Source organism: Vanacampus margaritifer, chromosome 17, assembly GCF_051991255.1.
Source record: "Vanacampus margaritifer isolate UIUO_Vmar chromosome 17, RoL_Vmar_1.0, whole genome shotgun sequence".
Classification (NCBI taxonomy): Eukaryota; Metazoa; Chordata; class Actinopteri; order Syngnathiformes; family Syngnathidae; genus Vanacampus; species Vanacampus margaritifer.
Window position 1 is genome coordinate 10,879,287 of NC_135448.1, and position 27,497 is coordinate 10,906,783.

The 27,497-nt window shown below is 41.2% G+C and overlaps 5 protein-coding genes across 7 annotated transcripts; 2 read left to right on the forward strand and 3 right to left on the reverse strand.

The window, feature by feature from the left end:
- Positions 1-2: 2 nt before the first annotated feature.
- oxnad1 (oxidoreductase NAD-binding domain containing 1) lies at positions 3-5,591 on the reverse strand. Its single transcript, XM_077549276.1, has 8 exons — positions 5,452-5,591; positions 4,931-5,043; positions 4,086-4,152; positions 3,910-4,013; positions 2,706-2,847; positions 1,171-1,416; positions 969-1,077; positions 3-896 (listed from the first exon to the last, which is right to left on the reverse strand). The coding sequence occupies exons 2-8, from the start codon at positions 5,035-5,037 to the stop codon at positions 739-741; spliced, it is 933 nt and encodes a 310-aa protein (XP_077405402.1). The 5' UTR covers positions 5,038-5,043; positions 5,452-5,591; the 3' UTR covers positions 3-738.
- Positions 5,592-7,855: 2,264 nt separating this feature from the next.
- Positions 7,856-9,443, forward strand: LOC144037398 (uncharacterized). The gene is made up of 2 exons (XM_077548863.1): positions 7,856-8,205; positions 8,559-9,443. Exon 2 carries the CDS (start codon positions 8,565-8,567, stop codon positions 8,934-8,936), a length of 372 nt encoding a protein of 123 aa, XP_077404989.1. The 5' UTR covers positions 7,856-8,205; positions 8,559-8,564; the 3' UTR covers positions 8,937-9,443.
- A 1,095-nt stretch (positions 9,444-10,538) lies between these two features.
- wipf3 (WAS/WASL interacting protein family member 3) lies at positions 10,539-16,357 on the forward strand. Of its 2 annotated transcripts, none has more exons than XM_077549119.1 (8): positions 10,539-10,790; positions 11,701-11,835; positions 12,074-12,206; positions 13,341-13,502; positions 13,632-14,339; positions 14,479-14,616; positions 15,572-15,673; positions 15,774-16,357. In XM_077549119.1, the coding sequence occupies exons 2-8, from the start codon at positions 11,737-11,739 to the stop codon at positions 15,812-15,814; spliced, it is 1,383 nt and encodes a 460-aa protein (XP_077405245.1). In that variant the 5' UTR covers positions 10,539-10,790; positions 11,701-11,736; the 3' UTR covers positions 15,815-16,357. The 2 variants fall into 2 exon arrangements, with proteins under 2 accessions (XP_077405245.1, XP_077405244.1); XM_077549118.1 differs by having other exon boundaries at positions 11,716-11,835.
- A 59-nt stretch (positions 16,358-16,416) lies between these two features.
- Positions 16,417-18,264, reverse strand: LOC144037555 (peptidyl-prolyl cis-trans isomerase FKBP14-like). Its single transcript, XM_077549120.1, has 4 exons — positions 17,937-18,264; positions 17,696-17,856; positions 17,279-17,406; positions 16,417-16,824 (listed from the first exon to the last, which is right to left on the reverse strand). The coding sequence occupies exons 1-4, from the start codon at positions 18,128-18,130 to the stop codon at positions 16,660-16,662; spliced, it is 648 nt and encodes a 215-aa protein (XP_077405246.1). The 5' UTR covers positions 18,131-18,264; the 3' UTR covers positions 16,417-16,659.
- Positions 18,265-19,051: 787 nt separating this feature from the next.
- On the reverse strand, positions 19,052-26,946 carry LOC144037553 (uncharacterized). 2 transcript variants are annotated; one of them, XM_077549117.1, is made up of 18 exons: positions 26,751-26,946; positions 25,380-25,496; positions 25,200-25,318; positions 25,010-25,132; positions 24,896-24,940; positions 24,259-24,285; positions 23,225-23,296; positions 23,005-23,067; positions 22,568-22,594; positions 22,378-22,422; positions 22,260-22,295; positions 22,102-22,182; positions 21,930-22,026; positions 21,721-21,860; positions 20,549-20,668; positions 20,354-20,483; positions 20,085-20,187; positions 19,052-19,820 (listed from the first exon to the last, which is right to left on the reverse strand). In XM_077549117.1, exons 2-18 carry the CDS (start codon positions 25,480-25,482, stop codon positions 19,751-19,753), a joined length of 1,401 nt encoding a protein of 466 aa, XP_077405243.1. In that variant the 5' UTR covers positions 25,483-25,496; positions 26,751-26,946; the 3' UTR covers positions 19,052-19,750. The 2 variants fall into 2 exon arrangements, with proteins under 2 accessions (XP_077405243.1, XP_077405242.1); XM_077549116.1 differs by having other exon boundaries at positions 25,380-25,501.
- Between the last annotated feature and the right edge of the window lie 551 nt (positions 26,947-27,497).

A 27,497-nucleotide genomic window follows, 5' to 3' on the forward strand; every position in this document is an offset into this window, starting at 1 on the left:
CGCAGCTTCCCCGTCATTTATTTCAAATTCAATCATCACATTACAGTGTAGAACACGTCCCTCGTGGAACAACTCAAATGAATCGACAATGGCAGCCCTGCTGAGACGCCCACGAGAAGCTCGCGACGGTCTCCGCGGGAGGTTTAGGGATGCGGACCAATCAGGGGCCACCTGGAGGCTCCATTACAGTTACGCTTGTGGGTTTTCTCACTGAGCCATGTAATACTGCTTGTGTGTGACTGAGAAAGTGTGCGTGCAAGTCAAAACACAGAAAATGAACCAACATGTGGCCCGCAACGATTTACTCAAGAGGTGTAAAATGTAGATGAGCACTCAAGCACACATTATGTAAATAAATAAAACTGTTTACATGTCATTCCAGATGTGAAGTGTTGCTGCAAAATATAGTTCAAACAATGGGGAAACTACAACTTTAAATGTAAACTTAGTCCAAATTGACAAAACTGCAAATGATGTTTCACCTGTTTTTGAGTCAATAAATATTGGACCAGCAAAGTGACGAAAATCACGTTACATCTTCACAGATAAAATGAAATGAAAGTACTGTCAGCTCCTGTGGGTCAATGTGCAGGTTCCAGCACCTGCCTGAGCACTTCCACCGCTCCACATGAAGTTCCACACCACTTGATTAATTCTGTCGTCTTTCAACTTCCACCACGCAAATGCATCAAGAAGCCCAACAACACGGTGGCGTTCACCACGGAGAGGTAGGAGCAACTACCACCATTTCTCAAAGAGAATTCTGTCTTGCGGTAGGCCAAGGTTCACGAGAGTTTGGGAAATCGCCTCAATCATGGGCGGAGGTCCACATAGGTAACACAAAGTCCTCTGGGGGTCCACGTGTGTCTGCAACTCATCTTCTGCGATTCTCCGACCTAAGAACAGGGCAGCCATTCTTTGTTATGTCTGATTCTTTTATTGTTTTTTGAGTACTGTCTATTACTTACGGTTGACAAAAGGCTGGAGATGTGGCTCGATATCTGTGCGCTGCTGGGTGACATGAAATTCACAAGTCAACTTGTCTGGAAACTCCTTGCACGCCCGCAGGATCGGATTCTTAGGAAGCAGAAGGTAGGAAGCAATCATGTTAGTACACATACATCAGCAATAAAAACGTTTTAGTATAATTATGAACCCTCCAGGATCCACCTTGAAGAGCAGCTCCTCAGTGGTCTTAGCGCTGTAGCAGAGGTGGACTGAGCCGATGTTGTAGGCCCGCCCGCCGGATGCTCGGCTGAGCTGCAGCAAATCGGCCGCGTGCGACAAAATGGAGTACAGCGGGTTGATGCCCACGCCGCCGGCGACCAGCAGCAGATCGACGGCGGGGTCCGAAGGTGAGGGGTCAAAGTAGAAGTCTCCGCCGACGCGCACCGCCACCTGAGAGCCCAGAGTGCACTGTGGGAGGAAGCAGGAGAGAGATTACGAGACTGAAAAGTAACTCACTACTGTACTTCAAAATTCTTAATGGGATTTCTTTCGAAAGTTACTCACTATTCCAAAATATTTAATGTATTTTTTTTTCCCAAAGAAATTCCCAACTCCAAATGTTTAATGTATTTTTTTTCCAATGTAACTCCTTACTTCAAAATACTTAATGTATTTTTTTTCTTTCAAAGTAACCCTCTACTTCAAAATACTGATAGTTATTGCATACTTCATGAAATTTATTTCAAAGTAAAATGTATTTTTTTCAACGTAACTCCCTACTTCAAAATACTTAGTGTCATTTTGTTCTCTCTAGTTTTTACAGACTTACACACCCTACAATTACTGGCATACATTTGTAGTTTCACACTTCTGATCGGCCTCTGAGGGCAAACCGTAACTACGAAGTGGCCCAAGATGAAAACAAGTCTGACACTGCTGTTCTATAGACAAAACAGAAAGACAGACACGCGCTTAACTCCCGTGCTGACCTTTTCGCCTTCGATATGACAACAAAAACACACACTGAAGCTAAGATCAGAGCAAGCCACTGATCTATAGCAGGTAGCGCGCGCACACACCAAACCTGCAGCTCCACAAGCTGTGATGACAGCTTGGCAGGTTACACCAAGGAAGTCTTTTGATGTTAAATAAGCAGTAAATATACTTCCGTACACATCTGAGCCTGAGCACAAACAGAAAAAAAAACGCACCCACTCGTCGTAAACTGATAGCGCAGTTGCCGCACTGTTACGGCTCACGGGAGAGAAAACGGTTTCAAACAACAAACAGGATCAAAGGATCCCACAGTGTCTCCAAACACGCGTCTCACACTACTTCAACTTACTCGCCGTCACACACAGAAGCTGTAGACAAACAAACAGAAAAAGAGCTGGGAGGACGCATTGTTCACATTCATACAGTAACTTGGAGGAGATAAGCAAAACAAAAAAAAATAATCCCGCGTTCTCTAGAGGAAACAGATTAAGGCAGTAAATCATAAATTTGTTATTGCTGCAGTGTAGCAACACGTACGCATCATGTGTGGCACCAAACCTCCCACTTAGAACGCATAATTGACATCTACAGTACCTCACAATAGTGAGCACGCCCCTCACTTTTCTGCAAATATTTAATTATCTCTTTTAATAGGACAATGTTTACTTTTATTGAAAAGTTTTAGTTTTTAACAGTCTTAAATCCAATCAAGAATCTTCCTGATTTGAAATAAATGACGTAATGTATATCATGCCACTCACCGCCGTGTGAACCCAGCGCGCTGGCGGGTGATTGGCAGATTTGACTGCCAGCTCCACGACGCCCTCCCTCTGCAGCAGCCCTGGGCTGGAGCACATGGAGAAACCGCCCACCTTGTCCACTCCGGGGATGAAGAAGTCCACCCTGCAAACAAAGGCGGATTATCACTTTGATTTCCGTCACAGCTTGGTTAGCGTCCCTGGCGACCGCGCCACAATAGCACAACAAGAGAATGCCTGACTGTTCAACCGGCTACACAATGCTTGACTGGAGAGTAGAAACGTGCTGATCTGAAGGTCAAAGTGGGATTGTGTGGAGAGATTGTGACCTTTGACCTCAGCAAGGACGACGGTTCCAGAAAGGAGCGTCGGCTAAACAAAACTAGAATGCAGCGTGCCGGTCTTAAAACAGTGGTGACATGGTGACCTTCAACACGTGACCCCCACAAAGCAAACAACGACTGTCTGTTTCACTCAACCTCCAGCGTCATGAATATGAATCTGCTGTGAGAGGAACACGCATGGTCCACCCACCAGCGTCTCCTCAGCCTCTTTTTCTTCTACCACCTGGAGACGAACAACTTAACAGCCCCCTTTTTATCACAAACTCGAGGTTTTCCATGCATTTACATTCATTATCAAGTGCTGCAGGGGAACTGGCTGCTGGGTTTTTATATCTCGCCGCCCACCTACAGTATGCGCTCGTGTATGCATTCTGCTCATTAACACTGGCAGAGCTGACTGACAGACGCGCACCCCCGTGAAGACAGAACTTGTTTATTCTGAGATTGTTAATTTGTTGTCATTCTTATAAGAGCCACGTGAAGGCATCCGTCAATACGGCTGTGGCACTGAATGCATTTGGTAATTACTAATAAATACCACAATTGTCAGTAATGTGTCTATCTAAAATTCCATGCACATTTAAGCAGACAAATTAACTCCCTTACGGAGTTGTGGTGGGGGTTAGATCCTCTATACATGTTGAATAAACACTGATTTTACTATACATTTTTCATAAATAATTAATTGACTTTATTTCACCTTTACAAAAAAAAAACAGTCTTGAGTGTGCCATGGTGGAATGGAACACTGCCCCCAACTGGTGTATAAAAGCACTGCAGGCTACATTCTCAATAAGAAACCATAGTTACTCCTGACACTAAATACGAAGGGGGAAAAACTGCAATACTGTGTCTCTACTCACCACTGTCCCGCCTTGAAGTTAAAGTCTGGATGGGCAGTTAACCTGAGACGTTTTACAGAATCCGACTCATTCATGATGCCGCATACTTGGGCAGCATACACAGCCTGCGTGTGGGGTTTAGAGATTAAGCTTTTTGATTTGCATGTCATAACTGTGGATAAAATGTATCGTCTTACATTTTGTCTTTGGTTGCTTGCTGTCCTCTCTAGATGGTCCATTTGTCTTTTGGAGGACATGTTACTTCTAATTAAAAGGAGAGAGAGAAAAAGCAGTCTGTAGTTAGTCTTCAAGATAGTATCATAGGTGACTAGTTTGAAAATGAAAAGTGGACTTTGCACTTGTCAGTAATGATTCAATACAAGAGCTGTAACAAAATATTTCACAAAATGAATAACACTTGGTTCGTTATCTTTTGATACAGCTCTTACATTTAAACATTATATTGTGAGCTAAACCACATTGATGTCCACAAATAATTCCTCTTCGTATAAGTACAAAAAATATATATATTTTGAAAAATATGTACATTTGCCTGGGTTTTACAAAATATGCAGCAAATATATTTTATGATAACAATGCATGACGACTTGCAAAATCAGGACATTCTAGTGTAGAACACAGTCAATGTCTATTAAAGTTATTCACAATCCATTATGTTGAGATGCTGACTACTTCGGTGATTCCAAAACACTGAGGCAGTAGGATATACCAAATTTCACTAGATTGGTCAAAAAAAATGAATATTTAACATCTATTTGTGACTTAATTTCAATTTGTGATAGTGTATTTGCTTTGTGTTGGACTAAACAGGCTCCAATTTTACACTGAGTAAGTTTTAGAGTAAATTGAGACAATACAGGTTGGGAAATACTGCACTACTACAGTACTATTACCAATTTGGAAAGTAGATCCGACGATAGTAGTAAGGGACTACCTTTCTGTCATTACCTTTAAATAAGTTTAGAAGTGAACATATGGGATAACACTAAAACTAAAAATAAAAGTTATCAGGTGAACTCACCGTGTGATGTGACACAAAGCAGGTAGGAGACGGCGAAGCAGGCCAACTGCGGGAGACGATAAAGAGAAGCTACGGCCAGCGGACGTCAGAACGCAGTGGACGCTCATCTCTACCTGCGGAGATATCAATGCGCAACCAAGAACATCTCGCGTGAGTTGGCAAACAACGGCGTAACACACGTGAACAAAAACATCGTAACCTGTTAATAAATACTACTTTACTGATTGGTATTACTACATCACTGTTGGCTTGGTCTTTAGAGTTGGAGTTAATCGACACGAATAGTGTAGTTATTACTACTTTTTTCTTCTTCCAGGAGCAAACATAAACTAACAGTCGATCCAAAACGGCGTCATGTCAACTATCATTGAGTGTTTTCATCGTCTCACGGTTGAGCTGCTCATTCATGCCGTTGTTGCCCGTTAGCTCATTAGCTACTATGCTAGCAGGAGCATCTCGATTAGATCTCACAAACACAAAACCCTCCCGATGGTAATCAATAGTCAGAAGGTTCGTCTTACCAAAAGTATATAGCTCTTTCCGTCACAAGATGTCCATGTCTTCCTCCTATAATATGTTAACAACCTTGGTCACGTTAACATTACATGACAGTTGTAATTTCTTCTTCGTGCACAATGCGTCACTGGGACGTTTGTCGCCCCCTGGTGTACGCTTTGAAGCACTGTCACTTTCACCTTTCAACTAAACGAGTTCAGTACATTTTATGATGGAGCGATTCTCACAGAGGTGACTCACAAAGTGCTTCTCATGGTTAAAATACAGAATCGCAAACGTTACACAGGTAATACAGAGGGGGAAACTGATTAAAACAATCAAATTTGACCATAATACCTGCCTAAATTAATGTTTTTAGACATTGAATATTACTATAATTATTGGACTTTATCCCTGCTTGTTTTCGATGCTTTGAGTATTCATTCTGTCTTTATTCTGCATTGCTCTCTAATCTGCAAAAAATACAATTAGAAGTAAATTTCAGTGATGCATAAATTTAACACTTAATCAAAGTCAGTTAAGCAGTGCACATTTCTTGTAAAAATTGCATGTGAAAATTGCTGTGTTTAATAAAAAAAACAAAAGGAGCAGTTTTTGTTTATAAAACTTGATCAGTCATGCCCAGTCATGTGGTAGCTTTATGTGAAGGGTGTGGATGCTCACTAAGTGACTGATTGTCACAACCAAGCTTGACAATGCAAATTTAAGCACCATGATAACGTTACCTGGGTGTGGGTATTATCTTTCTGAACAACGTGTACCCAAGTGAAGTCATGATTAATGCCAAAATGAAATTTAAAACTAGATTGTGCTTAGAGATATAAACAAAACATCTAAGGCCTAGAACCACATTTTTTACAAACTCCCAAAGAAAACATGGCTAAATAAACAAAAATGTAATACATCAACACTGAGGTCGGTTTGCTCCACCCAAATGCACAGAAACCATATCAAGAGTTATTTTTTTATCTCCTGTTGAATAATGTGATGATCTGCAATTTTTCCCGACAGAAACAAATCTGGCTTTTATATGCCTACGTTGTTACCCGAAAAGACAGGACTGCTTGGAAATCACAACAGTTCTTAGCCTCAGTAAGCGCTCTCACTTCCTTGGAGGAGTTTTGCAAGCTGACCTTACCAGTCCAACTGGCTGCCTTCTGCTCTCGTTCCCATGGCTCGCACACCTCGGTTCGACTTGTTGTTCAATTCTGCCACAATGGCAAAAATACATTTTCAGGTGTATCGTTTTGACAGTGACTAACTTGGCTCGTACGCACATGTGGCGCAGAAATCGAGATGACTCATTAGTGTCATCGCCCTGAAGGCACAGGTGCAGACGGGCACGTAGATTATAATTTGTTAATATGTTGTGTCCTTATATATGTATGAATCCATAGATATACAATAATACTATACAAACACATGGTTTTAAAAAGACACTTACTACATGTTGTCGATGTGATTTGCAGGTTCAAGCTTAAGAAGTTGGTTTCAAAAGTTGCATGAGGACAAGCACTATATAAAATGGCTGACTGGAAAACAAACCCATTTAAGACAAGTTTATTTTAAGGGCTTCATTTTAAGGGAGTAGGAAAGAGAAGTGACAGGAAAACAGGCCAAAATCAAGACGTCAAACTAAATAATAGCAATTTATAAGCAGAATTGGAAATCTTTTCACTCTCTTTTGTGTGTCTGTATCATTATGTACTTTAAAAATCATTACTACTTTTCATATTTTTATTTACAGTGTATATATAGGCTATGCAAGTATTGCATGGCTTTGATTTCGGTCATAGTTTGTGTCATTCTTCATTAAAAAATAAATAAATAAAATTTATAAACTTTGCAGAAAGCAGGCTGTAAATTAAATCACTCCAATACGGTTTGAAAGATAATTTCTAATCTAAAAACACAACTCAAGTGTATTTTTTTCAGTTATCATTAGCTAATTTAGCATTTTATTTATTTATTTGGTATTCAGTTGACAGCGTTGGCAAAGGTATATACCATAAATGTCGCAAAAACCCTATTTATTTATTTATTTATTTATTTTCCATTTCAGACGCTGTACTCTATTGTTATTATTTATTTATTTTTACTTCGACTTAAGTACAGCGTGTGAGTATTTTTGCCACCTCTGTCTTTAATAACCTTTTGCGAAATTAAACGCCTCTTGACATTCAATACTTTTAAACCGCATTTCAGGAACACTGTGGCCTATTAAAAAAAAAAACTGTCAATGATGGGCTGGGTCACACAAGTACAATACAAAGGATTCTTTTTTTTAATCCGTCACCGAAGAGATTCATATACTCCCATCGGTTTAGTTGCCCGGCAACAACAAACCCCGCCCACACGACACAACAGGTTAACCTGGGTGGGGCTCACGTGACCAGTTTGGCGCTGTCAGCCAATCGGGAGTGAGCACAGGTGCAACGACGGGAGTTTCGGAGACTGAAACCTGCTGGTTCAGTCGGCGCAAAGCGACACCTCAGATGTGGCATTTTTAATGCCAGCATTTTGGAACAATTATTAAGGAAGGGTCGAGACATTTGACTGGAATACGACATTTTGCCGGCAAGATACCGAGAGGAGACGAGTCGACCTACTCGAGCGTGACTTGTTTACACTTCCAATTGGAGAATTGTTGTCACTATTTTATGAAGGCAAGACAAGTGGCTTTAAATTAGATCACTATCAAGATTGTTTCATCGTGATTTGGATCAACACAAGAGTCGCCAGCTCCTGCTTCCCCTCAAGTAAGCAAAATGTTTTGCATATAATCCACACGTGAATCACAGTTTGAGTTTGTTTCTTTACTCGCAACTCATTAAACCAGTTTTACAAAGAAGGCTTTACAAGATTAGGAGGTGGGAAGTCCCGTCACAGCCTGACACAAATCGTCATCTAGCAAGTGAATGAAATCACAGTTGGGTTGTTTACAAGTCAAATACAGTACAGTCAAGATTTATTTCTACCTTTCAAACAGGATGGATTTGAGTCATTATGAATGTGTGAGGTATAAATGTAGCTGCTAAATTGTTTACGGTGATAATATAAAACATAAAGCATGACAAATAATACAGTGATGATCTCCTTTGCTCCCTTGCAGTCAAAGATGACCGAGAGGGTAAAATGGTGGAAAGCCTTCCTGCCAAAGAAGAAGCCGGGAGGCCCCAAGGACTCCAATAGCCCGTACGTGTACGGACAAGAATTTGACCCTTTTGCCCAAGACAAGTCCAAAGAGTCCAAGAGCACCACTGAGCAGTCTCACCCCCAACAAGAGTCCACCAACGGCTCCTGCCTCTTCAGCAACGAGACCTACGACGACTCCCACATGGAGTCCCTCTTCAACGAGCAGACTTGCCGCAGAAATATGAGCGTGTCCCGCTCGGGCCGATATAAAGAGAAGAGGAGGGTTCGAATAGGAATTCCCGTGGAGGATAAAAGCACGGAGAACGTGGCGCCGGCGAAAGATGACATTCGGTGATTGATGGTGGAAGGTACAAAAAAAAAAAAGGACTTTGTGACGATATGAAGGAAAAAGGCTTCCTTCCCTTGAGGTGTACGGAAGTTTCTGTAGGTTGGTTGTGATGATGAGCAGAGAGGACTGAAGGGTCACGGGAAAGATGGGATGGTTTTGATGCAGAGCCCCCCATCAAGTGAGATAGTTTGGTGTCCTCTTCTTTATGTAACATATTGCCCTTTCTTGCGTGATTACGACATTTAATATATGTAAATGAAGGATGTGCCAAAATGCTTTTGTGAAACAGTTGGAAGGCTTTGAGGGACATACTGTAAGTGTTTAATTTTAATGAAGGATGAGAATACAGCAAGTTTTAAACACCGATGTTGTATATCCAGAAGAATGAGATTATGCAAATATGTGACCCCGCCCCAGACGCTGGGTTTGTTTTTATGCTACGCTCTTTTTTTAGATCAACGGTGAATATTGAAATGAAGGTAACATGAGCAATAAATCAAACTGTTGCTACCATTACGTGTCTACCTGCTTTGTTAATTCTTAACCTTACAGCCATCTATTCGTTTTATATACTGCTTATCCTTTTGAGAGTTGCTGTTGACTTTCGCAGCTGAATTTGGGCAACTAAACCCAGGACCGGTTGCCAGCCGATCACAATGGCATACGAGTCTGTCCCAAGGTCAGGTAACTAAACCCCACTACACCGTCTCGACTGCTTTACACCAAGCCTTTACTCAATGTAAATAAATGAGCTTGAAATGATTCCACAATGACAGTGCAATGTGTGTCAAATTGAGGCCTTAAGTGTTTTCCGTTGTAAGGGAGGAGCACGCTTGTGTCACTGCATTCCTATCACCTGCTGCCACGTTGCAATGACCCATGTACTCATTTTATTTCAGTGAAGGAATACATTTGTGTGAATGAAATATCACTAGCTTGTAGCTGTTGTTTTCTATTGCCATCGAAACATTATATAATTAATTTTCATCCATGCTGTCGTGTCATTTTACCACCAGGGGGTGCTGCACGCCAGTCAAATAAAACGGAATGGAGCCAAAAAATAAACGCAGATGGTTCATGTTACAAAATCATATCTCACGGTAATTAACAGCCTAATCATTTAAACTGTCAACAAGCAACCACATTGTGAGTGACATGCCAAAAAAATACCAGTTTTGTTGAACACAATGATCATTGTTGCATAGCAAAGCGACATTGGCGGTACAGTAGTGAATGAACTCAACAAAATAAGCAATCCTCGCTAATAAAACAGCCATTGCTCAGCACTTCCTCTGCATTGTTGCGCTGTGTAATTTGCACAATTTAACATTTATGTGGATCATTACGCTTTGCAATACCAGCGACAGAACAATTGTAGTATGTACTGTACTCTCAATGCTCTTCCGCTAGATGGCTTAGTCTGTGTCTCTACCTGTTGCCAAATACTTTAGCTTTGTGTTCGACTGCTGCGCACGTAAAAGTGTGAGTTAATTAAGGTGAGATTGATTTTTCTAATGTAAAGTCAAATGTGTGCCTTGGCTCAATAAAGGTAATGTGTCTAGTAATAATCTCCCTCCCTGTGTTTCTTCCTAGTCGTGTGGTGTCCTGCCCCCCTTCGGCAACGTGTGGTATTGCACCGCTAGAATCCTACTCAGAGAGAGAGAACTACTGTGCAATCAATAGTCCACTGTTCATGTGCACAGGGCTGCATCGTGGACATAAAAAAAGAAGACGAAGAAACTAAACCACTTTTGCAACTTTTTGAAGTTTTTTGCAGGCAGTTTTTGGTTAAAGACAGACAGTACGTTTGCTGCTGAGGACTTTCTGAAAGTTAGCAGGTGAACTTCTGACTTTGTGAAGGTAGGCCCAAGTTCGTTCATTCTACCTATCTATTTTCTGTACACACAGCACAAAATTCTAAACAAAAGCAGTGTAAAAAGTAATTATGACAAAAGATATTGAAAATCATTTTGCAAGTTGCAAAACAACAACTGTAACATGAAGTGCGTTCCACCTGTTTCACAGCATGGAAAGTCAGTGGTCAGCTTGGCCTGTTTAAAAGTCCTCACTGGCAGTGTCACATAGACGTTTGACACACTTTTGACGATAGAAATAGTAACTGGGCAACAGGTTGCCAGTTGCATAGTGAGTGCCCGGCTCACAATCTGTGTTCTTGTTCCTCCCAGAGGTGTCTGATGGGGTTGAGATCAGTACTTAAAAGTAGATATTGTTCTAAAAAAAAAAAGTCTTGGTAAGCTAAAATATTGACCTTGAACTGGAATGAATGGGGTGTCCCATTATTTTTGTAGCATAGTGTGTGACATAAACAGCTTTATTGGTGTTTATTAAATTAGCTGATATGCTCAAATTCCTGGCAGATAAGTCAGATTGTTAGCCAATCAGGGAAGAATTGTCATGTTAAAAACAGTATACTTAAAAAAAAAATGAGCGCTTCATGCTCACTAGTTTGGTGTTATTTCCCAAAAACTGCAGTGAGTGTGTTGAAGGATGGGGAGTCTATTACCTCTCGTACAACACACACCATTGTTCCTCTCCCGACTCCCGCCATGGGACATTGTGGGAAGCCAGGGTGAGAAGGGGCGGGTGGGGGTTGAGTATGTTGGACTTCTCCAGAGAGGATGGAGAGCGTTCTGTTTCCTGTTTTGCGCTACACGCCGCTGAAAGGGCTTCCTGTTCACAGAATCGGGCGAGGGGTCAACTTAAGTGTTTTTTTGTGCACAGTAGCAGCTTCTGGTGACATTTTTTACAGCGGTGTCCTCTACAGGTAGAGTTGAGGCCTCCAAACATGCCGATGCCGCTGCCGCCGCCGCCGCCGCCGCCGCCGCCGCCGCCGCCTCCCCTGGCGCCACCTCCCCCGCCGCCCCCCAGCAGTGCACCTCCACTGGTAAGAAAATATCTCAAGACTTTTGGATTGTAGCTCTCTTGGTTTAACACCTGGAGGTTGTTTGAATTATTGATGGAAGCCAAGTGTTATGTTTCCCAAGCAGGTGCACGGTGTCCGCATAATAAGTGAGTCGTACGTAATGGCTAGTCTATCCCTTCTAAACCCATTATTGGGTTTAGAAGTATTATTTTGTACCTTAAGTCAAAGTTAACTTTATATCTATTTGTCTGTGTCACAGTTTCCAGTGGAGTCTCCTAAGGTCCAATCTAGCGGAGGTGGTGGCAGGAGCGCTCTGTTAGCCGACATCCAGAAGGGAGCCAGACTCAAGAAGGTCACGCAGGTCAATGACCGCAGTGCCCCTGTTGTAGAGAGTAAGAGAAACAACCTTACGCACCTTGCAGACGTTCATGGAAATGACTTGATATTCATTCTCAAGTTTTTACTTGCAGTTCATGACGTGCCTGTGTATTTCTTTGGCCATTTTTGAGCGTAGACACGCATATATATATATATATATATATGTATATGCACACTCAAGTGTGCACTTCAGGAAGGAATGTCATAGGATTGTAGATAAGGATGCAGACGTAGTAGGAAATTGCTATCTACAGTGGCTAACGCAATAAAGCAGACTCTTACTACATTAAGTTGTATCCATATGTAATATGTTGGTTATTTAATCAGCTTGTTGATTGGGTTTTGGACATTTCACCTAACTGTTAGACGTTTCTTCTAGAAAGAAACTTTCTCTATTTACAGTATTTAGACGGGTCAAACACATGTACATTTTGCATATTGCTACACCTCCAGAGCTGCTGGGTCATAAATAACCCAATTTTGGTAAAAAATTGGATCAACCTTGGGTCAATTTAACCCAAACTGGGGGTGTTTTGTACAAAACATTGGGTGGTCGTTGTAAAAAACAACCCAATATGGGTCAAATTGACCCAAGTAGTGAGTTGGCCCATTTTTTGACTAAAATTGTTTTGTCAAAAATGGGTTGTTTTGAAGCAAAACACGAATTACCCCCCCCCCCCAAAAAAAATAAAATAAAATAAATGTTGCTTTCGTACAAAACAACTTTTTTTTATTTTGACAAAACAATTTTTGTGAAAAATTGGGCCAACCTACTTTTTGTTTTAAATTTTTGACAAAAAAAAACTAGTCATTTGGGTTTAACTGAACCAAGTTAGTGAGTCGATCCCATTTTTGACCCTGCAGTGTAAAGAGCGTATACACCCTTATGACTGCTAGGTGAAAAATTGGACTGAACCACTAACTAGGGTCAATTTTACCCAAATTTGGGTTGTTTTAGAACAACCCAATGTTTTGTAAGTATATAGCTTCAAAGCAGTAGTGAAGACTTTGCGATAAATTGACTTCCAGCACAAGAGATGTATTAAAATAAATATCTGCCTTAGATTCTAAAGTTGACTTTAGAGTAACAATGTTGTTTTTTATTGTTATCATTTTACAATGAGTATTGCATGCATGTTGCCTCGCAGAGCCCAAGGCGACAAGTGGAGATTTGTCCAGCAATGTCGGTGCTGCCCAGGGTCCATGTGGAGGTGCGGCACCCATGGGGCCATCCTTAGGTGGGCTGTTTGCAGGGGGGTTTCCCACCCTAAGGCCGATAGGGCAACGAGACTCGGCAGGCAAGACGCCAGGTTGGTAAAAAGTTAGTTCAGTGGTACCTTCACTTTTGAGGTTAATTTGTTCTGTAACTCGTATGTATTTTCATGTTTTGAATGTGTCCCTTTAAAAAAAGTCAATTCTTGTGTGTGTTTGTGTTCAAGTGTTCCGCTCAAGCTCCTCAGCCTCACTCAAGCCGATGTGGAACACGCCCAGTTTGGCGGACTTGATCGGCCCCTTCGCAGGTGTCGGCCCCCGTCCGCTGGCCTCTTCCTCTGCCCCACCCTCGCCCACTCACGCCAGCAAGCATCTTGCTCCTCTCCCTGTGGCTGCTCCCGCTACGCCGGCAACACCTGCCCCGCCCTCTGCTGCTCCTCCTCCTCCTCCTCCTCCTCCTCCTCCCCCGCCCCCACCTCAAGCCTTCCAGGACCGCCCCGCCAACAGGCCTCCACCTCTGCCCTCTTGCCCACCCCCTCCGCCCCCATCTCAGGTCACAAAGCCCACCTGGCTTCCCATCCAGCACTACCAACACGCCACCAACGCCCCACCCTTGACGCCTCCCCCGCCATCTTACAATCCACCTTCTCTCCCTGGGGACCGCTCCTCTTGGTCCTTCTACCCTCCAGCGCCCCCTGTTGTCTATTCTGAACCTGCAAAGTTCCCCATCCTGCGTGACTATAGCCCTCTAGGACCACCGCCCCCACCACCACCTCCCCCTCTCCCAAGTTCTTACACTCCCAGCTGCCCATCCACTCTACCGCCGCCCCCACCCAGAATTCCTGCCGTGCCCTCGCCGGCCTTACGTTTTCTCCCGCCGTCATACCCATGCAACGCTCCAACCAGACGACCGCCTGCTGTGCCAAGAAGTGCAGGTTTGTCCATAAACGGGTGCTAAGCTAGTCTTGTAACGTGACTAATTCACAACATATCCAATTGAAATGCATTTTTTATGTTAAAGATCACGTTTCGGACACACCTCTGACTCCTCCCTTCTCCCCCCCGTATGAGCAGGTGCCAGCCGTCTGGCTCCTCCTCCAGCTCCTCCAGCACGTTCCCCCTCCACCGAGCTGTCCAACCGCATCCCTCCCCCTCCTCCGCCGCCTCCCCTTCCCCCGTCCAGCGTCAGGAATGGACCCCTGCATGGCCTGGGTGAGTGAATGACAAGTAACGTTTGGGCATCCTGTTAATTACAATGGCCTTAGAATTTTATTAAATGTGCTTAGGATGGCGCTTACTCACTTGTGTAAGGGTGCAAGCAAAATAATAAGTCATTATGGAGGAAAGATTTTCTACAGAAAATATATGATTAAAAAAAAAAAAGCGCAGGCAAATATTTGAGGAAATCCAGATTGGCCTCTTTTTTTTTTTTAAACCCAAATTGGGTTATTTCTTTCTTTAAATAAGTGACGATGCACTCTAAAAACATATTTCTTATTTTATATTATTATTACTACATGATATATATTTTATTTTTTTTTTACTTTTTGAGTTTAGGACAAAACAACCCAATGTGTCAGGTTGTTTTGTGGGTTAATAATTTTCACTCATTTATTTATTTATTTATTTTGGTTTGAACATTTAACCCAAAATATTGGGTCAGTCCCTTGTTGACCCATATTGGGTTATTTTTGACCCAACTGTTTTTAGAGGTTATTTTATATATGCTGAGGGCCACTAGAATATGGACGACGGTCTGTAAATGGCCCCCGGGCCGTAGTTTGGACATCCCTGGTCTTATTGAAGCTAATCAAATGACTTCAGCACTAAGTGCCGAAAATGTCCAATTTTTTTTTACGTTTGTTATGGTTTGAACTTTTGGGCCCACAACCAAATTATTTCAATTGCTAGTTTTTACTTTACCTTCCAAAGATTTTTTTTTCTTTTCAAGACGTACAGTTTATATGTCACGTTCAATGGTGGAAAAGGTTTTTAAATTAGTCTCATTTTTTTTTCCATCACAAAAACTTACTATACTTTTCATATCCACTTCATATTGTAAATATTTTCAAATCTCAAACAATACAGATCTTTCACGATCCAAATGGTAAGATAAAACATTTCGCATCTGAAAATGACAGCATAATTGCTTCTTCACTCCATCCAGATGACTTTGAATCCAAATTCCAGTTCCACCCAATAGAAGATTTACCTCCTCCGGATGAATTCAAGCCTTTCCCTCGCATCTACCCAAGCAAGGAAAACAGAGGTGCAGTATAGCAGCACAGAAAAATCCCCCCGTGCTATAATGACTCTCCCAAATTTCAATATGTGATGTTTTCTTTTCACTCTCCATCGTCTCTTAACAGTAAACCCCGCCCCCCACGGGATCAGGTCACACCTCAGATGAGATTCATCCCACACAATTCCTGGATGCAAAGGTTAGGAAACACACAAGAGCCAGGGACTTTTGTTTCGGCAGGCATCGTTGTTTGTGTGTTTGTTACGCCTCATACTACAGTATGTGACCTCTGACCTTTTCCTGGAGTGGAATGTTTTGAACGAGAGAGAGAGGAGGGCTCTCCCAAGTCATCCACAGTCTCTCGTGAAATTTCTTCCAGGAGCTATTTTGGATGTGGTTTGAGCGCTTCATTATTTGTACACAAAATTTTGACATTGTTATCCATCAATTTACATAACGAAGTCTGCATGATTTTGGATTCTTGTTTACAAATCAAGACTGTTGTATGGCAGGCTTTGCTAATGCATTTCAACTACAATTTGATGCGTACACATCAATAGTATAGAAGTATCTCTAATTGTAGACTATTACTCGACTTTTACTGTGATTACAAAAGTGCACTTGATATTAAGTTTCCTCTTCGAATGTATTAACCAGATTTGTGACAACAGTGCCACCTGTTGGCCAACCATATAAAATGTGATTAACTAACTTTTTCAAGTCACTTCATTGATCAAATAGATTCAAAGAAACAATCCCGCAAACCATGCTGCCTGTATTTTAAAAATATTATGTTTATTACAAAGTTTGACATGAATACAAAATCCCTGCAACAAAACCACATTTGGTGATTCATGTGGGCCAATAAATGCATTTGTGAAAGATCACTACACAAAATTGTAGCTCAATTCAGGTTCACAAACGAGTTCAATGTCATGCATCCACAGGTAACCTGAGAATTTCCAATGCATCATAAATGAATGAAAAAGGACAAAGAACATATGAGAGTGTCTTTAAAGTTCATCGTGTTTGTACTTGTAAGTAAACTCCTTGGAGGATATGAAGCCGTCTTTATTTTCATCTTCCTTGGTGAAAATGTCTTGGACCATATTTTCATGCAAGGTGTCATTAGGCGGGTAGCCGTTACGCTCAAACTCCTTCTTCAAGTATTGTCTTACCTGCCAAGACAAAACCAGGGCATAATTGGGTTAATAAAAGGAGGCACACAAATCAACAGACACTTCATTAGGTATACTAATACAAGCGCTGTACTTAAAAATACGACTTGAGATAACAATACAATATGAATAATTTCGATTGACAGTTTCAGAGAGGTATTCATTTAACAATGTGCTTATTATTTCATGGCGTAGAAGAACTATTTCTAATATTTAGCTTTTTCATTACATTCCAGCATTGATTCTCTGTTTGGTTCGCAGTCTCCCTCTAGTGGTATGCGAAAGAATGACTGAAAAAGTGCAGATTCATGTTTTGCTCAGGAAGCGCATTTACTATTTATTTACTAGTGAATGTAAAGCTCAGTTGTGGTGTGTATAGTAAGTATATTGGAAAATATGCATCTTATTTGGAAGAACTACACATTTAATTTGTTTGGATATTGAATATTGTCACCTCGGACTTGGAAAGCTTCCAGTCATCATTGAGGTCCATCTCCTGGAACGACTCATGGGACCTTGGGCCGTTTCTGATGTCAAGCAGCTCAACGATGAAGGTTAGGGTGCTTTCAGGAGGGATTTTACCTTAAACATGGAAAATGTCAAAGAGTGAACACTGTACACAATAAGCTTGATATCACTTCAGGTTAGTTTGAAGACATTTAATTCATTAGAACGTCTCAATTGTAGCATTTTGTGGGTGTTAATGAAACTGCTAGCGTTATATGAGCTTACCAGGATAATTCACATGCTCAACGGTAAGAAAAAAATAAAAATAAATACTGACAGCATTCAATCAGTATTGGAGTCCTAAAGAGTCATTCAGAACAGGTTTACATGCAGGATATAAACATGCTAAACACATGTGGAGCACCTTTTCCTTCTTTCCCGAAGGCCAAAGCCGGAGGTATAATCAACTTTCTTTTCTCTCCTGCACACATGTTCTGCAGGCCTTTATCCCAACCTTTGATTGCCTCCCTGATGCCCAATGTGAACCACATAGCCTGTTTGTCACCGTCAGCAGGATCACCACGACTGTATGTATACACGCATACAGAAAAAACAAGCGTTACTCATACTCCATAACTCACTATTAACACAGCGACCGTACCTACCTGTCGTGAAAAATGGTACCATTTTCCAAGAAGCCTTGATGGTGCACCAGCAGCATGTCTCCATACTTGGATTTGCGATGACAGAGGAAAGGTTTGTGCAGGACTTCTATGTTGACCTCCGCCTCCGGCAGCGCTCCGCCGCACACGGCGGCCAGCAGGGAGGAGCAGAACCAGCTCAGCACCGGCAGCAACATGGCCTCGTTACAGGGGGGACACGCCGGTGTGGAAATATGTGGAATGGAATGTCGGTAACACGGCGTGACAGGGCTGCGAATCGCCGACACTTCTACGTGGCAGTGACGTTCCAGGGTAAACGCTATTGTGAGGAAAGAGCGTCTGATTGGCTGCTTTCTCCTCCTAAACTCCGCCCATAGACGATCCCACTTCGGGCCAAACAAACTTCATTAACTCTTACTTTACTGTTCAAATGTCACCAGTTTTGACACTTACGAGCTATAAAATAGCCGTTACGTGTAATTTTTTTCTGCGGAAACGAAACGTGGAACTGCCAAATTTGTGGAGTAAATAGTTTTGACTGACAAGCGTATGCGCATGCGCAACTCAATTTGGGGAAAATGACGAACGGAAATAATGCACTGCAACCGTAAAAATAAAGCCATAAGAAAATCAACAATGACGTTTTGAACGTATTGAATGTAGGTCAAATGCTAATAGAGTTTTTACGCATACGCAAGTCAATACATTGTGGTATTATGGGAAAATGCATTTATAGCAGTACGTTCCAATGTATTTGTTCAAATGGGTTTGCCAGTCCCAAACGTTTGCTCCAACTTCCGTATTTTTCACACTTATATGTGATCAATTTAATTAAAGTTAGCCAAAATATTTTTTTTGTACAACAATGTGGCTGTTTTGGGCTGAGTTTGTTTTGTGTTTCAAAAAAAAAAAAAGGTCTAAAAATCACCGTTGTGTTTTTCATTCAAGAAAAATAACGGTGAGAATATTAAAAGCAGAGAAAGCAGCTCCCTGAAGATGCCTGATTATTCCTTTTGTCTTTTCAGGTTGCTTAGCTGGAGTGTCTGACTCCAATATCGGAGTTATTTATTATTGTTAGACAGGCTATTGATTGTAAAACGTTTGGAAATGTCTGTAGTTCACGTTTAAATTTATTTGACAATTATTATAAGGATGTTCTTGGCCCAGGTAAAAAATTGACCTGGTAAATACAATATGTGTATGGAAAATGAACAGTCTGTTAATGTGCATGTCACATATTTTCTTTTTCTTTTTTCTTCTGTCCGACAGTTTTTGTCATGCTACTGTGTTGCTCTTTTACGTTCCCATCAAATATTTAGACATTCATTTTAACAGGTTAGCACTTTGGCGATTCTATAGTATTTACAGCTCTGGTTAAACACATTTCCATGCAATAACACAGCATTTCACCTTATATAAATATATGATTTCTAATGTATTGCACAAGTTTCAAGCATTCTGCATACTATGGTAGCAATACTATATACCTTCGGAAAAGGCGTTTTCTCTCATTATAAAAGATGCTTCGCTTATGCCTGTAATAACAGTCAGCAAGTCATTCCATACAATCGTTTAAGTGATCGCGTTTAGCGAGTAGCAGATCCCCGAGGCCGACAAAATAATCAACAGCTGATCCCAAAAAGCTGACTCCCATTCTTCATCTCATGGCTCAGAGCAGGAGGGGACTCCTGTTAGCGCTCTCTCAGTCCGTCAATTAATACTCAGGGACTTGCGGCGAGACTTCAAGTGAAATCTGAATTGGAATCCCCCTTTTGAACGATGACGACCAGCTGCAAAGTTTGCAACTTGTGTTCTGTTCAGGTGAAGTACTTGCAGCCGGTGGAATCAATGATGCAGAACTCGGTACATCGGAGCTGGCCAAAGGATCTGAAGACAAAAGGTAAGTGCATTCAAATTCAATATAATCAGAATTTTGGTCATATTTGAGGAAGCCTTTAAAACCCGTGGGCAGTATTTTATTTTGAAATGGCTTGGTCAGAAGCAACAAAAAGCCAAAAAATGGACACAATAACGCCTAGGGGTTAAAAAAAAAAAAGTACAGTCGCTATTCAAGCTAATTTGTATCTAATGTACAGAAATAACATGTATTTTAATAAGGCACTGTTCTGATCTCAGAGTTTGTGCTCTTACCCGGGAAGATATGATTTGCATGTCTGATAGCCAAAGTCTTTCCCATCACACTCCTCCATGCCTTCATGTCGATAACCATCCCCACAATAGGCCCATTTGCAGTCTGGAGCAAAATGGCACACAGCCAAGGAAGGAGAGAAAGAGCGGAAAATGTCAGTGCCAGCGCAGCATTTTTGCAGCTAATGTAATCGAAGAGAAAGGTAGAAAGCTTGGGAGAAGAATATCACGGATGCTTTTTTTTTGGTATTAATATTGCACATATGACTCACTCAGACAAGAATCGGTGACAATTTGGTTTCCGTCATCACATTCCTCCCCATCCTGGGGCTGCACTTTCCCATCCCCACACATGCCGACTCTGTCTGGCACATTCTCAGTGGACTGGAATTGCTGGAAGGGCTGGAAGCAAAATATAATAGCAAAATGTTTAGCACATATTCAGATTCACTCCAAATAGGACTCACCTGTATTGGCTTCCATCCATCTTTATCTCTAAAATAAAGTGCCTTCTGATCCTTCCTGAATGCTATCGCCTGATCCAAATGGAGACGGCCCAGCTCCTCCTCGTTGCTCACCACAAAAATCTAAACACGTTTTAATTAAAAAAAAAAAAAAAACATTTAAAAAAAAGTAAAAAGGGTTGATGGGTTTTTAGCAAAATTTACTTCAAGTTATATTAACTCATTCACTGCCATTGACGATTATAGACGTCAAATATTCTTTTTAACTATTTCTATTAGTTTAACATTTTTTCCACTTTTGTTAACAAGAGTATGAAAAACAAGATTTTTTTTATTGTACATTTAGAACGCATATAACATTTTTGATTAATTGTGAGTTAACTCGTGAAGTCATGCAATTAATTACGATAAAAAAATGTAATCGCCTGACGCTCCAAATTTTTTAATAATCTTTTCTTTTTTTTAAATTGCGTCAGGCAATTAATTTTTTTATTGTAATTAATCGCATGACTTTAATAGATAACTCATGATTAATCATATTTTTTATTTCTGTTCTAAATGTACAATCTTTTTTTCTCTAGATTTTCATACTCTTGTTAACAATAGTGGAAAAAATGTTAAACTAATAGAAATGGTTCAAATGAACAGCCGTCAATGGCAGTGAATGAGTTAAAGGGGAAATTAACCCAAAAATGTTCTGTGCCCCCACTACTTTAAACACACCATTCTGATTAATATTACATCTATGAAATATGAATTAAGCAGCAAAATTCACTATTTATATATCCATCTCAGGGGGCGGCCATTTTTCCACTTGCTCTCGACTAAAAAAAATAACATCACAGTTGCTCATTGCTCAGCTAACGACCAATCACAGTTCAGCTAGCGAACATCACATGACCAAACTCGGAAAATAGGTGAAAGGTGTTGTGAGCCGTGATTGGTCGTTACCTGAGCTCTGAGCAACTGTGATGTCATTTTCAGTCGACACCAAGTAACAAAATGGCCGCCACCTGAGATGGATAAAAACAGCTGGATTTTGCGTCTTAATTCATATTTCACAAACACAATATTATTCAGAATACTGTGTTTGGACTAATGGGCCTGCATAGAATAAATAATAGTAAAAAAAAAAAAAAAAATGTTCCTCTTTAATATCCATATTGTGGTCTTACGGCAGGCACTTGATTGGGAGCCTCCTCACGTGTGTCACTTCCAGAAGGAGCATTGTTGGCTACGAGAAAAGTGTCACACTCACAGCGACCAGGTGGGCCCGGAAGACCCTTCTCACCCTTTTCCCCTGCTAGATAGAGACCTGCAAGATGCACAGCTGTGGATTAACATAAATGTTTTGCTAAGTATGTAATTACTGTGTGACAGCTACCAGGGGCTGCTGGACCAGGTGGACCAGGGAGACCATTTGGACCTGTGGGCCCAGGTTTGCCCATAAGTCCTGAAGCTCCACTTTGTCCCTTTTCTCCCTAAACAAACCAAATATTGGAGAAAGTATATGTCTGTGTGCAAAAAAATGACTCATGCGTGTCGGCTATTTTCACCTGTTTGCCTCTTTTTCCAGGACGGCCAGTGGGTCCTCTTTTGCCTGGGACACCTGGCTCTCCCTTTGGTCCTTGTTCACCCTGTGAGAAGAGCAAGATAAAGGTGACTATTGACTGAAATCAGCTGTTTTTTTATTATTATTTTTTTTATTTCCTACCTTCTGACCCAGCATGCCCGGCAAACCAGTAATGCCCTAAATAGTGACAGAATGTGAGAATAATCATTCCCTCATCATGTGACATGACAATGCAATAAATTAGAGTATCCAAACTTACTTTATCACCTTTTGATCCTGGCATTCCTGGGCTTCCATTATCACCCTTTTGGTAACATTAAAAAATGGGTCAAATATCAAATATATATTAAAAATAAATAAGGAAAATGTTCAAAGAGAAAGTCTTCATTACTTTTGTATTTATAAAAAAAAAATAATCCAGATATTATGTATGTCAATTAAAAACGTACCTTCTCTCCCCTGTAACCAGGCATCCCCTATAATAGATAAAGTAGAACGGATTTTAAAATTCTGCTACTGGTCTATAAATCACTGAATGTTTTTGGGTCGTGAATACATTAAAGAAATGCTGATTGAATATACAGTTGAGTAAACCCTATAAATGGAGCTCATAAAGCAAACATGGTGAAGCGTCATTTAGCTGTTATGCTGCATATAAATGGAATATGATGTAAATGTTTTTAAATCCAGTTAAAAAAAGAATCTCCCATACCTTAGATTACAATTATTTTTAAAAAATAATTCCCCCCAGCCCCCTTCTGTTAGTAATTGTAGAAACCCACATTAATTTATTTACTTAACTTTTCAAGTCAACTTGACTTTTACATGTTTTTTAAATGTTGTTCAGTGTAGAGTATGTTCTTTTAGTAATGTTGCTGTTGCTCACCTTCATTCCTGGGGGTCCTCTCAATCCTGGTAGTCCCATGAGTCCTGGGTCCCCCTTTTCACCCTAAAACCCAAACAAACAAGGTCAATCTTTCCATGCAACACTTAGCTGTTATTTTTACACATTACAATTCTGATCATTTTCCCATCACCAACGTGCCATGTTTGATGAGTACTAATTAAAGAAATTGTAGACAGGGGGTTGAACGTGTGACGCCTACCGTGGGTCCCTCTGGACCAGACCATCCTGGAAGTCCTTGTTTTCCTGGAAGACCCGGCGCTCCAGTTCGGCCCTTTGAGGAAAAAAAACAACAACACATAAATGTGTGCTCATAAATGCCTGGAAATAACAGTTTGACCTTGTGTGTGATTCCTTAATCAGATACAACAGATGACCCTGCTCGCTCTAAGTGCGCCCCTGAGGTTTTTGTGGATTCCTCTTTGTTGCTACTTGCAGCCAGCCGAGCCTAATATACGACAAAGCATCCATGTGATGCGAGCAGCTCATTTGGATGCTTGTCGTTAAACCAACAGCGGCCTGTTGGGACGCGGTGGACCTGCTGCTCCTGCTGCTGCTGTGAGGTGATTTATCATTGGCTGAGAGTAAAAAGCACTTAGGGAGATTAAGGAGCAGAAGTGGATTGCTCAGCAGGACTGGAGTCCGGGACTAGGACTGTAGTGTACTGGATGCATGCCAAGAAAATAAGGATGAGAAGGAAAGAAAGATTTAGAGAGCTAAGGAAAGGAGGGTGGCGTGAGTAGAAGCTTCTTCTTACCATGTGGTCTAATTTTGCTTTTAAGTGGGTGCAAAGTATGTTCTTGTTAGTTGACATGTCAACAAACATCAAAGGAGAACTCATTTTCCCCATTTAATGGGGAAGTCAACCCATTTTTGTTGCTGTCGACCGAAGATGACAACAACGTTGCTCAGGTCGCAGGTAACAACCAATCACAGCTCAGCTTCAGAAAACAGGTGAGCTGTGATTGGTCGTCGCCTGAGCCCTGAGCAACTGTGATGTCATCTTCCGTCGACAGCAAGTGGCAAAATGGCCGCCCCCCTGAGATGGATACAAATGGCTGGATTTAGGTGACATATAACATATTATTGTCAAGAAATGTTTAAGGTCGACTTCCCAGACTTCCCATTTTGTCTGGATTGGCAAAAAAATGTGCCCCGGGATTCCTATTGGTTGTTTGTCGACAGATGGATCAGGAAGAGATGAGCTGATGACATGGAAAATGAGACCTAGCTCACCTTTGACCCTGGTCGTCCAATTTCTCCCTGAAAAGGACACATGAGGGAAGGCTGTCGTTAGAGAAACATAAACACCAGGGGCGTGCCAAAAAATTGATTCTCATAAGAATCGCGATTCTCATTTAGTACGATTCAGAATCGATTTTAAATGTCCCAAAAGCGATTTTATTTAAATTATTTTATATCGTCTTGCCTTTGTCTGTGAGTGCCTTTATTTGGAGCGCTGTTCATGTTGTACTTGGTTTGGCCAGTTAGGGGCAGTGTGGTTCCACGCGGTCTAATACACTGTTAAGTTGTAGCCACATTAAAGAGTAGAAGGAAAGAGTCACGATCAAGTTATTCCAATAAAAGTTGTTGTTTTTTTCTGCAGCGTGGAGCCGTTCTTTTGAGTGATAAAAGGGCCGCGAGTAACGCGCTAATTAGCATTAGCGAGTCAGACTGGAGTAGAGCATTCCAATTCCTTGCACATCTATAGATTGAAGCAAAAATCATTGTCAATCAAATCATTTTGAATCAAAAATCGTTCTTAATGGAAAATCTATTCCGAATCAAATCGCAGACCCAAAAATCGGAATCGAATCGTGAGACGTTCAAAGATTCCCACCCCTAATAAACACGAGTAGACCAGAAAATGTACCTTTTCCCCTTTTGGTCCTCTTATGCCAGGTAATCCATTGTCGCCCTGAAACATGACATGGAATTTATACTTCTAATTCACATCTGTCCACTTAGAGTAATTCAGCCCCCTCACCTCTGGGCCACGGGGTCCTGCCGGTCCTGGAGGCCCAGCCGGGCAGCCCGTTATCAGCGGATGTTGGTTTTGCTGCTCCTCTCCTCTAAACACTGCTGGCACGAACACGCCGCCGCCGCCGTCCTTCAAACAAGAAAGCGTGGCATTAAATCCTCGCATGCAAATGTGTTGGTGCGTGTGCAACAGTTACAGGTTTGCCTTGCGTCCAGAGCTGAGGCGGCGGTGGCGGCGGCGGGAAGAGAGGAGGAGGCGGCGGCGACGTCAGACAACATGGCTCAAACTTTAGAGGCTTATCCAGCAACCTGACGGCTGGGAGGAAATGTGGAAGTCATGTTTTTGTGGTCAGCACACACACTTTCGGACATCCTACCTGAGTGGGATGGGAAGAATCTGTCCGTGAAGGAGTGATGGGACGTAGCCCACGCAGGACTCACAAGAATGTGTAAAGACACTGCAAATGTTACGACGTCCATTCTTAGAGTGGATTCTACCCTTGAAAAGATAACAAATGACACGTTTAGAAGCAATTGTTTGGATCAAATTTGAAATATTTGGTCAGTTGATAGCAATAAAAAATATTCTCAGGTCTTTCACTCGGAAATGTCCGATCTTTTCTAAATTAAACCAAAATACACAAAAATGAAAATATTTTAAAATGTTTTTTATTGGTTCAAAACTGTGAAACTGTACATGCTAGCTTTAGCGCTATAAATGTCAAGGGAAAGTCAAACTTAAACATTTCTTGGCAATACTATGTTATATGTGACTTCACTAGTCTAAACGCGACATTCTGATTCATATTACGTTTGTGGAATACGAGTTATGCAGCAAAATCCAGCCGTCTTTATCCATCTCAGGGGGGGTGGCCATTTTGCCACTTGCTGAGTTGAAGATGACATCACAGTTGCTCAGGGCTCAGGTAACAGCCAATCACAGATCACCTGTTTCCTGAAGCTGAGCTGTGATTGGTTGTTACCTGAGACCTGAGCAACTGTGATGTCATTATCACTCGACAGCAAGTGGCAAAATGGCTGCCTTCTGATATTGATAAAAACTACTAGATTTTGCTGCTTAACTCATATTCTACTAACACAATATTAACCAGAATATGGTATTTAGACTAGTGGGGCTGCATAAGAACATAATATTATTGTTGAGAATTTTTTGGGGGGCTTGTCTTCCATTTTAAGTTTTCCCCCAAAATACAAGTTTTGTTTTTTTACGACTTTGTCTGCATTCCCAGCTCATTTTCACTGGTTTCCATGGAAACATGCAACTGTAAAGGAAATAATAGTGGAATATTGAAATAATGAAAGAGCAAGGCAGCTTAAGAATGTTCATACATACTTAAATATAGAGAACAGAAGTCACGAGCTATTTATGACGATTTATTAATGTCACACGGGGTTTTTCTACCATTTCTGCTTGCTTCATTCAAACTTTCCATCCTTTTTATTTCAGCTTTACATCCTCAAATTGCACTTGGCTACACGTTGCAAGTGTAATGAGACACGCGCCATCTACGTAAGCCTCAACGTTTTACAGCTACAATGCAGCAAATGTTAAGTCTGCACAGTAGATTCCGTCCACGTGCCCATGATCGAGGGCAATGCAGACAGCATTCATAATGATGTAAGAGGCTGCCTGCAAAGTAAAGATGCTGCACCTGAGCACTTGCTTCACTAGTATGTTATCTTTCATTTATACGCTTCAAACGTCGCAATGTCACGATTTCTCTTACCTTGCCCGGCGTCGTTTCTGTCAAAGCAAATAATCTTGCTATAATCGTGCAATGTGATCTTCTTTTCTAGGATTTTTTTTCCCAACAGAGGTCACTGGTGAGTGGAGCTTGGCAGAGCTCAACCTGGTGTCTCTGCAAACCCGACTGAAGTGACACATTATGGTTGCGACTGGCGGTGATGTCGATTGGCGATGCGGCTGGTGTCTTCCGCTGGGAAATGGCGCCATCTGCTGGTTGTTTTAGTCCATGCACGTCTTACCAAAGAAGCGAGTGTAAAGTACAATTCTTTGTCTTTAATAGATTTTTGTCGCAATAAATTAAAATGTGGTGGAAAATTCCTTAAAAATGCAAATGCAAATTCTAACTAACTAAATTCTTTATTTAAAAATATTTTGGGTGGTTTATTATGTAATTATGGAAACTGGAAGCTACAATCATCAGCATATTTGCTAAAAGTCATAACATATTTCACTCTGCTTCAAAGTGAATGTGATGAAGTGATGAAATATACACTCTGTGTTGTGAATTAATACAATAATTGAGTTTTCCACAATATTCTAATGTATGTAGAGGCATCTGTACTGTATTATGAACTCCCTTGTAGCCATAAATAGCCATAATTTAACATATTGCTAATTCAATACACTTCAATATTTGACAATTAAAATTATACCTAATGTTGTGGCCAGTGAGAGCAATTCCCATGTCCAAAGTTGACCTTTTCAAAAACATTTAGGAGTAATTAGC